Here is a 16,225-nt window from a genome sequence, read left to right as displayed (position 1 = left end):
GGGGTCCGTCTACATATGTTACGATGTCAGTAATTTTAGAGAGAAGAACGGCGCTGCAAGCTGCATTACTGTCATTGTAAAATATAATGCAATTTGTCAACATAGACATGAACAGAGCCTAAAGGTTCGTTTACACAGACAGATTATCAGCTGACTGACCCCGATAAGTATCCTGTGTAAAAGAATCAGCCCATGGACAAGAAAACTCTTTGTTTGTCCACTGATTGACTGGCCATTTAAATATCTTGCTGTATAAACAGGGGGCGTGTGGCACACAGTGATATATTCAAAGGTCTACAAGAATGATCCAGCAATTACCCCCACAGCACAACTGCACGATTAGTCGAGTCACATGGAGATTTAGTAAAGAAGTGCCGATCTACGAGATACATTATTGGGAGCCCAAAAGCCCAAATAAAAGGAAGATAAAGCTGGACAACTCAAAGACATCTAAGGTTTCAGAAACTACAAATTTATTTTATCTTGCCTACATGCAAGCAATAATTTGTACCCGGTCATCCTAAGGGATCAGGAAAGACTTTCCCACAGTTAGCTTTGCCCTAAATATACAACTCATCCACCAGGCCTCAGAACACATTACTCATGGTTAACAGGAACCGAGCCATCTGCATCCCCCCTGCTTGTCCCTCTGTATACAGTACATCACAGATACCAATTCAGCAGGAGCTGGCGGGTCATACAGGTAAGTGGTACCTCTAGCCCCAGTACTTGCAGTACGGTATCAGCACTAGGTTACTATGGACGCCCCCCACCATTCCTGTACTGAATATCCAAGAGTACCAGCAAATGTACATGGCCGGGTAGGAAAGGGTTAAAGTTATCCTATGAATGTCAGCCAGAATGAACACTCCCACCAGAGAACCCCTATGGCTCTATTCTGATGGGAGACTCCGGTCCTCTCTCGGGAGGAACCAATAGTCAGTGCCCCATGGTCACATAGGTATCCCCTATTCCGTGAGCAGGTGATATTTGTTATAGGTTGGAGTACCCCTTAAAGGGTGCCTTCACACGTAACGGATCCACTGCGGATCCCTGCCCTGTACACTCTATGGGCAGACAAACTCGCAGCAGGATGGACATCCCCCTGTGAGTATGTCAGCAGCAGCCCCTTTAAGCCCCGCGGCTGCCAGAGCGCATACATCAGCGAAGCAAGGAGCAGGTGAAGTATACGCTACGGCGGAAGGGGGTTAAAGGGGCGGGCTGCTGACATACTCAGAGCGGGATGTCCATCCTGCTGCGAGTTTGTCTGCCCATAGAGTGTACACGGCAGGGATCCGCAGCGGATCCGTTATGTGTGAGATGGCCTTAAAAAGGACCTGTCACCCCCCGTGCCGGGGTGACAGGCTCCCGACCCCCAGCTAGATCCCCTTATACGTACCTCATCCTGCCAAGTCCCGCTGCCGAAGCCGGTCCCGGGATGGAGATATCCTGGTCAGAAGCCGGCGCGCGTGCTGTGGGTCCGGCGTCCATAGAGAATGAATGGAGCCGGACTCATCTCTGCCGCGCGCACGGCTCCATTCATTCTCTATGGACGCCGGACCTATCTCCACAGCGCGTGCGCTGGCTCCTGACTGGGACATCTCCGTCCCGGGACCGGCAGCAGGATGAGCTACATATAAGGGGATCAGGAGCCTGTCACCCCGGCACGGGGGGTGACAAGTCTCCTTTAAAGGGAATCCATCAGCTGCAATTCACGTTCCAAACTGCTGACACTGTTAGGTCAAGGAGACACATGGTACCTTTTATATACCAGTCTGTACTTCCAGAACATGGAAAAATGCTCTCATCTTCAGTGAAAATTGCTGATCAGCACTTTAATAAAAAGACTCTAATAGGGGACGTTACCAAGGTATCAGCCGAGCGTGCTTGTGCTCTCAATGGGAATAGACTCCCCTGGCAACAACGCATCTCCTGGTAGAAGATAAGGACCAGGCAATGAGGTGCAAGACAACCTATTATTATCCCCTATTGGGGGGGACGCAACCCCCCCACATGACCGTCTGATCTTGACGATATCAGGAAGGATCTGACTCCTGTATATATGGATCTATATAGGCCCCCATCATGGTGGGGCCCCTCAGCATTTACATTTGACTAGTTCCACCTCCTGCTCACAATGCCTCATTTACAATGCTAATAAACCAGTTATCAGGAGCAGATAACATCTTGCAACCTTATGAATTCCCACAGGTATCTGTACACGGCCAGGGTTAGAGGGAGTGTTACATCTAAAGCTGCTCCTGTCACTAGTACTGGAGATGAATCACCAAGGAAACATAATGGCGTTGCCCATAGCAACAAGATGGCATAGTCCCCCCCTTTATTTACCCTGGTACTAACTTATATCCCAATTTAATACTTGTATCTAATGAAAAATAACAGTTGTCTACGGTAACCAATCAGAATGTAGCTTTCTATTTTCAAAGGTAGTTAAAGAAATGAAAGCTGTGCTGTGATTGGCTGCCATCTCTCAGGACAGGTTAAAGATGTGTTGTGATTGGTTGATAGGTCACAGAAAACGGTGCTGCGCTGTGACTGGCTGCCAGGACGCTCAGAGAAAGCAGCATCGGGATTGGCTGCCAGTGCAGAACGCTGCCATGTGATTGGCTGCCAGCTGATCTCACCTTGGCCGCCTTGTCCACCTTCTCCTGGTTGTCCGGCTGGTACACGAACACGGAGGCCGGGCGCCCCTCCTGCAGCTGGGCCGGGTGGATGGTGAGGCCGGAGGGATGAGTCCATGGCGGGTCCTGCAGAGTGAATCCCCTCATGGAGCTGCTCTCTGAGCCCATAATCCTGCAGCCGTATGCAGGGATGGCTGCCTTCAGCCCGGCCAGCGGGAACCTGTATGCGGCACCGCAGAGAAGGGTTAGCCGTGACGGGGAGCTCGGCTTGTGGTGCCGCACGGAGCGTCTGTCATAGCGCCATGGAGCGGAGCCGCTGTCACCTGTAATACCCGGACGTGCCGCTGTCCGTCCCTGCCTCCTAACCCGGAACAGACTGGAGCGTCCGCAATCCAATAGCGGCCGAGCACACAGCAGGCCACGCCCACCACGAGATCTAGCCTGATAATTGGCAGCTCGGTCAGCTATGGTCCCCGAGCAGCAAATATCATCGTGCGCATGCGCAGTGATCGTTACATGCCAACCATAACGTGGCGGCTATGCTGCTGTTCAGTGTACGTTCAATGGCTGGGACAGTAGAGGGCGCTCTTGTATCAGTTTCCAAACTCTTTGCTCTTCACTCATATACTGTGAAAGAAGCCTGTCTAAAAAAACAAAACATATTAACCAATCAGAGCGCAGCTTTCATTTTTAACGAACACTACATGTAATAAAAGCTGCACTGTGATTGGTTGCTATGGGCAACTGAGAGCGTTTATCCTCTAGAGCAGCTGTTACAAAACTACAATTCCCGTCATGCCTGGATAGCCAAGGCTTTAGCTTTGGCTGTCCAGGCATGATGGGAATTGTAGTTTTGTAACAGCAACAGGGCCTGAGTTTGATACCAGTGCTCTACACTACATAGCTGACTCCCAATTACAGACACCCTGTATTTTTTTTTTTTTTTTATGCTTTACTTTATTACTTTTACCTTTTTTTTGCCATTATTTTAAGACTCCCTCTAACTTTTGTTTATACTGCACTTTTGGGCTGTGATCACACAGCCGTATATTTCTATCCGTAATTACAGACAGTATAGATTTAGAACCTATTAATTTCATACCTCCCAACTTTTGCAAAGAGCAACATGTGCGCCGCGGTCCACATAGCCACGCCCCCACAGCAACCCTCCATAGCCACGCCCCCATAGCAACCCTCCATAGCCACGCCCCCATAGCAACCCTCCATAGCCACGCCCCCATAGCAACCCTCCATAGCCACTCCCCTACAGTCACCACATGCTGCGGACTGAATAGTGCCCTATATAGTATCCAATCCCCCCCAAAATGCCCTATAGTATCCAATCCCCCATTATAGTGCCCCACATAGTATCCAATCCCCCCAATAGTGCTACACATAGTATCCAATCCCCACATAGTATCCAATGCCCCCATATAGTATCCCACATAGTATCCAATGCCCCATATAGTGCCCCACATAGTAGCCAATCCCCATATAGTGCCCCACATAGTAGCCAATCCCCCATATAGTGCCCACATAGTATCCAATGCCCCATATAGTGCCCCTCATAGTAGCCAACCCCCATATAGTGCCCCACATAGTAGCCAATGCCCCATATAGTGCCCCACATAGTAGCCAATCCCCATATAGTGCCCCACATAGTGGCCAATGCCCCCATATAGTGCCCCACATAGTAGCCAATGCCCTATATAGTGCCCCACATAGTAGCCAATGCCCCATATAGTGCCCCACATAGTAGCCAATGCCCCATATAGTGCCCCACATAGTAGCCAATGCTCCCATATAGTGCCCCACATAGTAGCCAATCCCCATATAGTGCCCCACATAGTAGCCAATCCCTCCATATAGTGCCCCACATAGTAGCCAATCCCTCCATATAGTGCCCCACATAGTAGCCAATCCCCCTATATAGTGCCCCACATAGTAGCCAATGCCCCCATATAGTCCCCCACCTAGAAGCCAATCCCCCCATATATAGTCCCACATAGTAGCCAATGCCCCCATATAGTGCCCCACATAGTAGCCAATCCCCCATATAGTGCCCCACATAGTAGCCAATCCCCCATATAGTGCCCCACATAGTAGCCAATCCCCATATAGTGCCCCACATAGTAGCCAATGCCCCCATATAGTGCCCCACATAGTAGCCAATGCCCCCATATAGTAGCCAATGCCCCCATAGTGCCCACATAGTAGCCAATCCCCCATATAGTGCCCCAAATAGTAGCCAATGCCCCCATATGGTGCCCACATAGTAGCCAATCCCCCATATAGCGCCCCACATAGTAGCCAATGCCCCCATAGTATCCAATCCCCCATACAGTGCCCCACATAGTAGCCAATCCCCCATAGAGTGCCCCACATAGTAGCCAATCCCCATATAGTGCCCCACATAGTAGCCAATGCCCCATATAGAAGCCAATCCCCCCATATAGTGCCCCACATAGTAGCCAATGCCCCCATATAGTGCCCCACATAGTAGCCAATCCCCATATAGTGTCCCACATAGAAGCCAATCCCCCATACAGTGCCCCACATAGAAGCCAATCCCCCATACAGTGCCCCACATAGTAGCCAATGCCCCCATATAGTGCCCCACATAGTAGCCAATCCCCCATATGGTGCCGCACATAGTAGCCAATCCTCCCATTTGTGTGGCCCGACCAGAAAAACAATAAACCAGTAACTCACCTGTCCGCCTTTCCCAGCAGCTCCTCTCCTGGCAGAGCGCGCACTCCCGTCATCCTCCGGGGCGGGCAGCGGGGTATACCGACACTGACTGTGCCGTAAGTAATTCATGATAGAGGCAGCAGGTCACTTTCGGTACAGTCAGTGTCTGTACCCCGCTGCCCGCCCCGAAGGATGACGGGAGTGCGTGCTCTGCCGGGAGAGCAGCTCCTGGGACCGGCGGACAGGTGAGTTACTGGTTTATTGTTTTTTTCGGTGGGGCCACATATAATGCGGGACACTGGGTGCTGTTCCATGACCGCGGGACAGCACCCCGAAAACGGGACTGTCCCGCGGAAACAGTGACAGTTGGGAGCTATGTGATTTATATGGGGCATTAGTGTAAAGTGAAACTGGCTCAGTTCCCCCTAGCAACCAATCAGATTCCACCTTTCATTTTCCAAAGAGTCTGTGAGGAATGAAAGGTGGAATCTGATTGGTTGCTAGGGGCAACTGAGCCAGTTTTACTTTACACCATGTTTGATAAATCTCCCCCATAGTCTGCATTCCCAGAACAGACTCGTACATAGCAGTCAATGCAAGGCATACAGATTCCATCCGTATACTGTCAGTATTTGTGGATGGTATCTCTAACATGGGGCAGTATCAGATACTCCTTAGATCTCCACATGGAGAGTGGGACCAGGACGGCTCTGACTGACCGTTAGGAAAAGTAGCATAATATCATGTATACAGTGTACCATATACAGTATGTGTGTTCACTTTTAGCCTATGTTCACACAAGGTACGCACAACAGCAGTTGTTGCATTGAAATGAATGCAGAACATGTCAATTATTTCCTGGGCCGTAGTGAACAGCAGCTGTTGTTCGATACCTTGTGTAAAAACGGCCATTGTTTGTATTGACTTCGATGCAACACATTTTTTCTATGACAAGAACGGACATTGTTTTATTAAAAACAACAATCATTCTTGTCATAAAAAAATAAGTTGTGTGAACATAGCCTTAGCACTAAAGCGTCACGGTCATTTTTTGCAGAAAACAATAGTCCAGGCAATTTTAAGAAACTTTGTATTGGGGTTTACTAGCCGAAAAATGCATTTTTATCATGAAAAAGCAGTTTGAAGCTCTCCCCCCTGTCTTCATGATTGTCTATGGAGAGGGGAGGGGTGGAGGGAGATGAGGCACCAAAACAGGACAACAAAGAGTTAATTTACAGCTACATCACTGGACTACTAGCTTTCACACAGCTCCCACTGTGTAATCCTTTGTTCTCTGCTCGTGACTAATCTCCCTCCTCCCCCCTCCCCTCTCCATAGCACAGACAGGATCGACTGATGTAAAAGAGTCGAGATTTCCTGAAAATGAGCAGTGAATGAGAGAGAGAGAGAGAGAGAGAGAGAGGAGGGGGGGGGGGGGGCTGGGGAATGTCTTTTTGAATGCAGATAATGGCATATTTGCTTAATAAATTACGCAGTTTCTTAAAATCGCCTGGACTGTTGATTTCTGCAAAAAAAAAAAAATTAACGACAGTGACACTTTAAACATTTTTTTTTTCTTATTTTTTTTTTTAATTCTAAACAATAGCATAATATATGACAAACTGACAAGAACAAGATGCCTAAAATCTTGCTTCATTTCAGAGCTGCACAATGGCTTAGTCCTAAACAAGTTGCCACTTATATATTCTATATATTACTGTTCTACACAATATGGTGCCCCCTGGTGTTTTCACAATCTCTAACCAGAATGTCCATCCAACATTTTCAATGATAGTGAGAAAAAGCCGCTTCTTCCTGGTCCATCTACACCTGTGCTTCCTTATTCCAGTCCCCATGGCCACCAACAGGTCATGTTTTGAGGATATCCCACACGAAGAACACCTGATGCACCAAGTATAATTATATCACCTGTAATAACACCTGATGTATAATTAGATCACCTGTGATAATACCTGATGCACTAAGTATAATTATATCACCTGTGACAACACCTAATGTATAATTATATCACCTGTGATAACACCTGATGTATAATTATATCACCTTTGATAATACCTTATGAGTATAGTTATATCACCCTTGATAATACCTGATGCATTGTGTATAATTATATCACCTGTGATAATACAGGATGCACTCAGTTTAATTATATCACCTGTGATAAAACCTGATGCACCGAGTATAATTATATCACCTGTGATAAAACCTGATGCACCGAGTATAATTATATCACTGTGATAATACCTGATGCACCGAGTATAATTATATCACCTGTGATAATACCTGATGCGTCGAGTATAATTATATCACTTGTGATAATACCTGATGCACAGAGTATAATTATATCACCTGTGATAATACCTGATGCACTTTGTATAATTTTATCACCTGTGATAATACCTGATGCACCGAGTATAATTATATCACCTGTGATAATACCTGATGCGTCGAGTATAATAATATCACCTGTGATAATACCTGATGCACAGAGTATAATTATATCACCTGTGATAATACCTGATGCACTAAGTATAATTATATCACCTGTGACAACACCTAATGTATAATTATATCACCTGTGATAACACCTGATGTATAATTATATCACCTGTGATAATACCTTATGAGTATAGTTATATCACCTTTGATAATACCTGATGCACTGAGTATAATTATATCACTGTGATAATACCTGATGCACTGAGTATAATTCTATCACCTGTGATACCTGATGCACTGTGTATAATTATATCACCTGTGATAATACCTGATGCACTGTGTATAATTATATCACCTGTGATAATACCTGATGCACCGAGTAAATTTATATCACCTGTGATAATACCCGATGCACTTATTATAATATCACCTGTGAAAATACCTTAAAGGGAACCAATCACACAAAAATTGGCGATAGAGCTAAGGAAACGTGCTGGTACATTAGCCAGCACGCTTCCTAACCATCCCCCTACCCCCCCCCCCCCCCCCCCCCCGTCCCGTAGTCATGGTGGGCGGGCGGCTGGTCAAGTAGTCACGGTGGGCAGGGGCTTCGTCAAGTAGTCACTGGGTCCTGGGCCGGCTCCGTAATCACGCCCCTCCGGGCTTGTTGTAAAGTGGCGCCTTGTGACGTCACTCGGGGGGGGGGGGAGGGGGGGGGTGGCGTTATTGCACGCTTGCGCAGCATAGTACAGCAGCGGCTTCACCCACTGCACTGCGCATGCGCAGCTCAGTAAAGCCGTTGGCGTGGCCGACGTGCAATGCCGCCCCCCCCCCCCGAGTGACGTCACCAGGCGCCGCTTTACAACATGCCCGGAGGGGCGTGATTACAGCGCCAGAGCCGGCCCAGGACCCAGTGACTACTTGACGAAGCCCCCGCCCACCGTGACTACTTGACCAGCCGCCCGTCCACCGTGACTACTTGTATGGTAATTTGCATAGAACGCGGGACACGATTAAACTAACTTTGCGGGCTGAATGTTCATGGAACGGGGGGGGACAGGAGGATGGTTAGGAAGCGTGCTGGCTGATGTACCAGCACGTTTCCTTATCTTTATGCCCAATTTGTGTGTGATTGGTTCCCTTTAAGCACTGTGTATAATTATATCACCTGTGATAATACCATATACACTGTGTATAATTATATCACCTGTGATAATACCATATACACTGTGTGTAATTATATCACCTGTGATAATACAGGATGCACTCAGTATAATAATATCACCTGTGATAATACCTGATGAGTATAATTATATTGCCTGTAATAATACCTGATGTATAATTATATCACCTATATCACCTGTGAAATACTAAGGAAAACCTTAAAACATGACCTGTTGGTGGTCATGAGGTCTAGAACTGAAAAGCACTGGTCTACACAAGACCAGAAATGATTCCAAAGCCAATATGTAACAGAAAAAAAACATTTTGTTCAAAGGATTCTAATTGTTATAACTGCATTCACATGTACTATTTGCAACAACTGATTGCAAAAATGTAGCCTTAGGGTGCGTTCACACCTACAGGATCTGCAGCAGATCTGCAGCAGATTTGATGCTGTGTTCAGTTATTTAAATGAAATCTGCTGCAGAAAATCAGCTGCAGATCCTGTAGGTGTGAACGCACCATTAAAGTGTACCTGTCGTTATAACTTTCAAGCTCTAAATCAACAGTAGATGTGATCTAAAGAAAGTTTGCAATATAAATTTATTATTTTTTTGTTGTTATCATGCTGTAAAACAAAGCTGTACTTACCAGAAATCCAGGTCCAGTCCCCTGAAGGCAGATTTTCTGACTTGTGCTAGTTGTAAAAAAACAGACTAAAGACAGTAATTCCTGCCAGTACAGAGAATCACAGCTCAATGTGTCCATCAGTCACATGACTGCCTTCTCTCTGTGAGCGCTCAGATGGCCTGGGATACACGGGACTTCCTGTTTTCTGACTCTCTGAGAAAAAAACAGTCAGAACACAGGAAGTGCTGTGTTTCCCATGATAACTAAATCTTCTAATCAGCAGATTAGAAGAATCGAAATTGATATCTCCCTATAGCGCACAAGGCATTGAGGATGAAGGTAAGTTTCATTAAAGAGGTAGTTCACCAAAATATATATATTTTTTAAATCAACTGGTCCAAAAGTGCCAGAGATTTGTAATTTACTTCGATTAAAAAACTAAATGTTTCCAGTACTTATCAGCTGCTGTATGTCCTGCAGGAAGTGGTGGATTCTTTCCAGTATGACACAGTGCTCTATGCTGCCACTTCTGTCCATGTCAGGAACTGTCCAAAGCAGTAACAAAATCTCCATAGAAAACCTCTCCTTCTCTCCAGACTGGAAAGAATACACCATTTCATCTGAGCAGATGATGGGGGGAGTAGTACCGGGGAGATCCCCATCACCAAGACCCCCCCAGCCGACATCCCCCATCTCCCAGCCTGGAGATGGGGGATGTCAGCTGGGGGGGGGGGGTCTTGGTGATCTCCCTGATACTACTCCCCCATCATCTGCTCATAGTATGAGCAGATGATGGGAGAAGTAGTAGTGTGTATCTGTCCCACTGCACCGAGCAAAGAGGGAGGGGGAAGGTTGATGCACCGGCAACTCTTTCCCTCCCTGCTCGGTGCCCTCCATTCGGGGAGCAAGTGTCCTTGTTCCCCAAATTATTCCATAAACGTATTGCATCAATAAAGCATTAGACCACATTACATTACATAGATTTTAATGCAGTGCCATAGACATCTACATATTGTGCTGCTGGACAGTCCATAGGAATTACACCTGATTCGTGACGTCACGGTTTTTGAGAGAATTTGAAGCTTCCCTGATCTACTAAATTAAGGGAAATAGCACAATATATGCATTTCCCGTAATTAATATAAATTAGGAATTTGTCTAACTTTCCATAACTTCTCCTTTAAGTGCACCAAAACAACCTACTAACATATAGATTAAATTCCTAACACTGTGAAAACGGCACCAAGGATGAAAGTAAGAAGCTGACTATGATCCTCAGCGTTCCATGCACTATAGGGAGATATCAGTAGTGTAGATGAATCTAACCTGCTGATAGTTTCCCTTTAAGCAATGGACGTTTAAATTACCTGCCATCTTTTTCTACACAACATTTTACCATTAGAGACTATAAAAAAATAGTATAGAATAAAAAGGAGGCTGAGGCTTTATGTAACAAGTGTTTATTGAGGTGTTAGGTGGCGGGACTGAAATCATGGCGGACATGCGGCTGTACGGTTATTAAATTAAATATAAATAAGGAATGGATAACACTTGGACATGTAATAACGCAGTACGCTTCCTACCAAACCATCTGTGTCTGTTCCCATTACAGGTGCAGGACTATTAAAGGGGTTATCCAGCACTACAAAGACATGGCCACTTTCTTGCAGAGACAGCACTGCTCTTGTCTCCAGCTCCGATGTGGTAATCTGTGGTAAACTCCATTAACTTCAATGGAAGTGCGTTACAGAACCCCACCCAAACTGGAGACAAGAGCTGTCTCTGCAAGAAAGTGGCCATGTTTTTGTAGTGCTGGATAACCCCTTTAAGGCATGGGGCTCATTCCATCATCGACGTCCTCAGAGATGCTGCACACATCTACTGTCATACACACAGACTAGAAGCATGCTTTTCTCCGGAGCTGACCGGAATTTATTCTGGTTATTAGTCGATGTTTGGGGCGGTCGGCGATTATCGGGCTCCAATTCCATAGTAGTAAGGTTCATCTGGACGGTAGCCATATGCAGTTGTAGGTCGCCCAGGGATGGCAGCAGATTGCCCGTAATTATCAACAATCCTAAAACAGAAAAAACACATTATATACCACAATCTGCATAAATATACAGAATAAAAACAGTAGCAGCAACACATAACTTCGCTGCAATTGCATGAAAATACATAAAGTATAATATTAGGATTGGTAGGAAGATTGTCCAATCCATCCAATCCAAAGTTGCGTGTTAAAGTGACTCTGAACCCACAATCTGACCCCCCCAAACCACTTGTACCTTCGGATAGCTGCTTTTAATCCATGATCTCAAAAAGGAAAATCCCGGCACTCGCCAAATTCTGCAAAGTGATTTATTGGTGCATGTACAGACAGGCGGATAAAGGACGCGTTTCGGCGTGAAGCCTTTCTCAACAAGCCTTGTTGAGAAAGGCTTCACGCCGAAACGCGTCCTTTATCCGCCTGTCTGTACATGCACCAATAAATCACTTTGCAGAATTTGGCGAGTGCCGGGATTTTCCTTTTTGATGTCCGATTTCCTACCCTGGCACCACCTGAGATCGGAGTGCCGACCCCTTTCCAGTTTAATCCATGATCTGTCCTGGGGTCCGTTCGGCAGGTGATGCAGTTATTGTCCTAAAAAACAACTTTTAAACTTGCAGCCCTGTGTCAAATGGCCGTGGCCTAGAGTATCTGTGCCCTAACCTTGCACCGCCTCTCGGTCCCTCCTCCCCACCCTCCTGATCATTAGGAATGCCTCTGGCAGGATTTTTCCTATTCCTCTGTAGTGAACATTTGCACAGGTGCCTTAACAATCCAGCCCATGTGCCGGGCTGACACAGGTGATGAATAGGACACAATATGCCTGGAGCATTCCTAATGATAAGGAGGGTGGGGAGGAGGGACACAGAGGTTGTGAAAGCCTAATGCATACACAATCTTGGCCACGCCAGTTTGACACAGGGCTGCAAGTTTAAAAGTTGTATTTTATGACAATAACTGCATCACCTGCCGAACGGACCCCAGGACAGATCATGGATTAAAAGCAGCTATCTTAAAAGCGTAAAAGCATTTTTTTTTTTTGGGGGGGGGGTCAGATTGTGGGTACAGAGTCGCCCTAAGTTATATTGCTTGTTAACTACATGCGCTGGGATTAAAGGGGTTATTCACAAAAATTTTTTAAAATCAACTGGTACTAGAAAGTGCCAGAGATTTGTAAATGACTTCTATTTAAAAAATCTTTAGTCTTTTAGTACTTATCAGCTGCTGTATGTCATGCAGAGGTCTATTCTTTCCAGCTCTCTGCTGCCAGAGCAGTAGCAAATCCTTATAGAAAACCTCTCCTGCTCTACAGACTGGAAAAAATACACCACTTCCTGCAGGACATACAACAGCTGATAAGTACTGGGAGACTTGAGATGTTTTCATAGAAGTAAATTACACATTTCTGACACATTCTAGCACCAGTTGATTTAAAAGAATTTTTTTTTGTGAACTACCCCTTTAAAGAGGTATTTTTAACTCAAGGTCCACATAGGTGCTGGTCACACGTGTTGTAGTTTCATCGCAGTACTGTAGAGGCGCTAAAGCACTTTCACCAAAATTATAGTATACTGTAACAGCACTGCAATGAAACTGCAACGTGTGACCACAGCCTTAGGCCTTATTCACACGTTCCATGTTTCATATTGACAGATGAAGCCATGCGGAGGGAGGGGGAACGACCGATGGCACATCCACAAAACATGGAACGTGTGAACAAGACCTTAAACAGGACAACAACGTCACAATACCAAACGCCCATTAGCAGGTTTGGTCATTAGTCACACAAGACTTCACCATCATAGGCTTCTATGTAAGTCACGTACAATTGCAGCTTCTTTGTGACCTGTCTGTGATTTTGTTGTATTTGCAAATCTAAAAATCCAATATGATAGTTGCACAATAGCAAATGGACAAGTTTTTTGGCCATGCTACTTATCTGAGAAGCCGTGTAGCTTGTACCTATGACCCTGCTGATATATACCTATATATATAGCTGCAGAGTTCCTGCTCCCGGCACCGGTCATCTTCTTTTTCTCCTCAGCTTTCTTAGTGTTTTGATTAAAAGCAAATATGCGTTCCTCAGCCCCCCACCTGACAGGCTCTACGTCCCCTCCTTCTTATGCACATTAATATATTTGCTTTTCATCAAAATACAGAAAAATGGCACAGAGGAGGAAAAGAATACGAGCAGCATTGGGATCACAGATTGTGCTGTGGATGCAGTATGTACGAACCTGCTGATAAGGTCATGGACAAGGTAGACTTATATGTACAATGAAATCCTTATCCACTAGATGGCGCTCTTGGCTACTGACTTAAAGAAAAAGCAAGACAAAAAAATAAATACCAGTACATTACTGATTCTAAACTGTAAGTCCGAGCTATCCAATGGAGACACCACAGCAGAACAGTGTGAATTATTCAGAAATGGTCAAGTTTGCTTCTTTTAGCTGTTAGAGTATGGGCCATTTCACACTGAGCAAACACGGCGCAATTCCCGCCACGCTCAGTGTCCTGCTTTGAGTGAATGGGTGAGCGCGCGCCTGTCTACTGCCGCCGCTCTCCGCTCACAGAACTAACATGTTCATTCTTTGGGTGGGTTCACACTAAGGAATTCTCGCGGATAAATTCTGCGGAATTCCTTCACCTGCACACGCTCACGGCCGCGTGCCTCTCCGCCTGTGCCATAGACAACATTTTATGCACGGGCGGATTCCGCCGAAAGAATTGACACGTCAATTCTTTCGACGGAATGCGGAATCAGCCGGCCCATAGAATGTTGTCTATGGAGCCGCCGGAAAGGCGTGCGGCCGTGCGCGCGTACAGCCGACGGAATTCCGCAGAATTTATCCGCGAGAATTCCTCAGTGTGAACCCATCCTCTGAGTGGAGAGCGGTGGCAGCGGACAGGCGCGCGCTCTCCCATTCACTCAAAGCAGGACACTGATCGCTGCGGAGAGCTCCGTCGCGGAATTGCGCCGTGTTTGCTCAGCGTGAACTGGCCCATAAGGTATTCACCTACTTCTGTATGACAAAGGACTTTTTTTTATTAAAGGGGCACGCCAGCGGGGGAAAAATAAAAACACAAAACATTTTTTCAAATCAACTGGTGTCAGTAAGTTATATAGATTTGTAATTTACTTCTATTTAAAAATCTCAAGTCCTTCCAGTACTTATCAGCTGCTGTATATCCTGCAGGGAGTGGTGTATTCTTTCCAGTCTGACACAGTGCTCTCTGCTGCCACCTCTGTCTATGACAGGAACTGTCCAGAGCAGCAGCAAATCCTTATATAAACTTCTCCCGCTCTGGACAGTTCCTGACATGGACAGAGGTGGCAGCAGAGAGCACTGTGTCACACTGGAAAGAATCCACCACTTCCAGCAGCAGAGTTTTCAGCATCTGTATAGCCTTCGAGCACCAGTTGATTTGAACACTTTTTTTTTTCTTCGTAGTACCCCTTTAGGCAATACTGATTATCCCAAGAAAGAAATTCCCACCAATGTAATGTGAAAACACAAAAAAATACCACGATGATTTGAGGACTGCATTAATACCCTTCTAGCAATGTATACTCACCGACTGACAAATCCCTTTATTTGACTTTAATAGCAAGGACCATTACTAATTCTAAAGCCATCTGCATACATCAAACCTGCCGCAGCCTCATTTCACACAAATTCCTTAAGAAGTGACATAAACAGTGTAACCCAAGAGGCGGCGGCCTAGTAATCACATGGAGGACCTGAGCACACAAATCAGCAGTCATACCCCGACTGCTACACAAACTGTTATTGTTATCTTAAAGGGCCGGGGTCGGTCTGAGCTAACAAGAACACGGGCAGCAAATTAAAACTAAACCCCCGCTGTACTCCCGAGTTTTTAGAACCTTTAATATGTGAGCGAAACCTCTGCACTTTTGTAATGATTTTTTTTTTTTTTTTTTTTTTAAAGGCTGAAATCACTTCCAGGCCTCGGTAATACTGGCAGGAGCGGCATGTGGACTTCTAAAAGCACAAATATTTCTTTTTCCCACTGGCTTGCCAGCCCTGTCAGAGTGAATTTCATCTGAGATGTTGTGGCACTTAAAGGTTCTTGGATTACCCCCGGCCGATGCGGTGATCTGTGACCTTCCAGGAGTGGCAGCTGAACTTGCCGTGTGTTTATATACTGGGAGGGGTCTACAGACGAGATGTCTGCGGGGAGCACATCAGCTAAAGGTTTCTAGAAAACTGGCAGAAAGTATAAGACCTCGTTCACATCTTGTGTTTTGTCTCCCGATGCATGTTAAATAAGGGTAGTGGTATTGGTCACCTATAGCACTGCACATGGGATACTGTATGAAAAGGTACTGAAAAGCTCATGTGTATATGATGTTATATCGTTATACAGCTTTTAAAGGGGTATTCTGGGAAAAAAATTCTGTGGGTGTAGTTAAAGGGGGACTATTAGGTGGTTAGATAATTCTATGTCCCAATTATGCATGGAGCTGAATGTCAGCACTCCGTCACATGGTGCCCATGGATTGAATCACAATATATTCACAATATTTCCCGGCACTCACCAAGACTTGCTTGCACACAATACA

At 45.7% G+C, this 16,225-nt stretch overlaps 2 protein-coding genes and 1 long non-coding RNA gene across 6 annotated transcripts in view; 1 reads left to right on the top strand and 2 right to left on the bottom strand.

Annotated features, from left to right (window-relative positions):
* Window positions 1-3,107, bottom strand: part of SCYL3 (SCY1 like pseudokinase 3) — a 25,344-nt gene extending 22,237 nt beyond the window's left edge. The window contains exon 1 of one of the 3 annotated variants that reach the window (XM_069967390.1): window positions 2,646-3,107. In XM_069967390.1, coding sequence (XP_069823491.1) covers window positions 2,646-2,810 — 165 coding nt within the window. In that variant the 5' untranslated portion in view covers window positions 2,811-3,107. Of the gene's footprint in view, window positions 1-1,760; window positions 1,816-1,866; window positions 2,048-2,645 lie in introns of those variants that run through there. The other 2 variants (XM_069967391.1, XM_069967392.1) reach the window with 2 other exon arrangements.
* On the top strand, window positions 3,090-16,225 carry LOC138788957 (uncharacterized). Its single transcript, XR_011362673.1, has 3 exons — window positions 3,090-3,196; window positions 7,129-7,247; window positions 15,592-16,225. It is a non-coding gene; the product is annotated as an uncharacterized lncRNA (long non-coding RNA).
* KIFAP3 (kinesin associated protein 3) overlaps window positions 11,032-16,225 on the bottom strand; it is a 53,971-nt gene continuing 48,777 nt past the window's right edge. For both annotated transcript variants that reach the window (XM_069967388.1, XM_069967389.1), the window contains exon 20: window positions 11,032-11,664. In XM_069967388.1, coding sequence (XP_069823489.1) covers window positions 11,559-11,664 — 106 coding nt within the window. In that variant the 3' untranslated portion in view covers window positions 11,032-11,558. The remainder of the gene's footprint in view (window positions 11,665-16,225) is intronic.

The sequence above is a fragment of the Dendropsophus ebraccatus genome, chromosome 4 (genome assembly GCF_027789765.1).
Source record: "Dendropsophus ebraccatus isolate aDenEbr1 chromosome 4, aDenEbr1.pat, whole genome shotgun sequence".
Taxonomy (NCBI): Eukaryota; Metazoa; Chordata; class Amphibia; order Anura; family Hylidae; genus Dendropsophus; species Dendropsophus ebraccatus.
The sequence above is the reverse complement of the archived record's forward strand: the minus strand, read 5'-3'. Positions and strand labels throughout refer to the sequence as shown.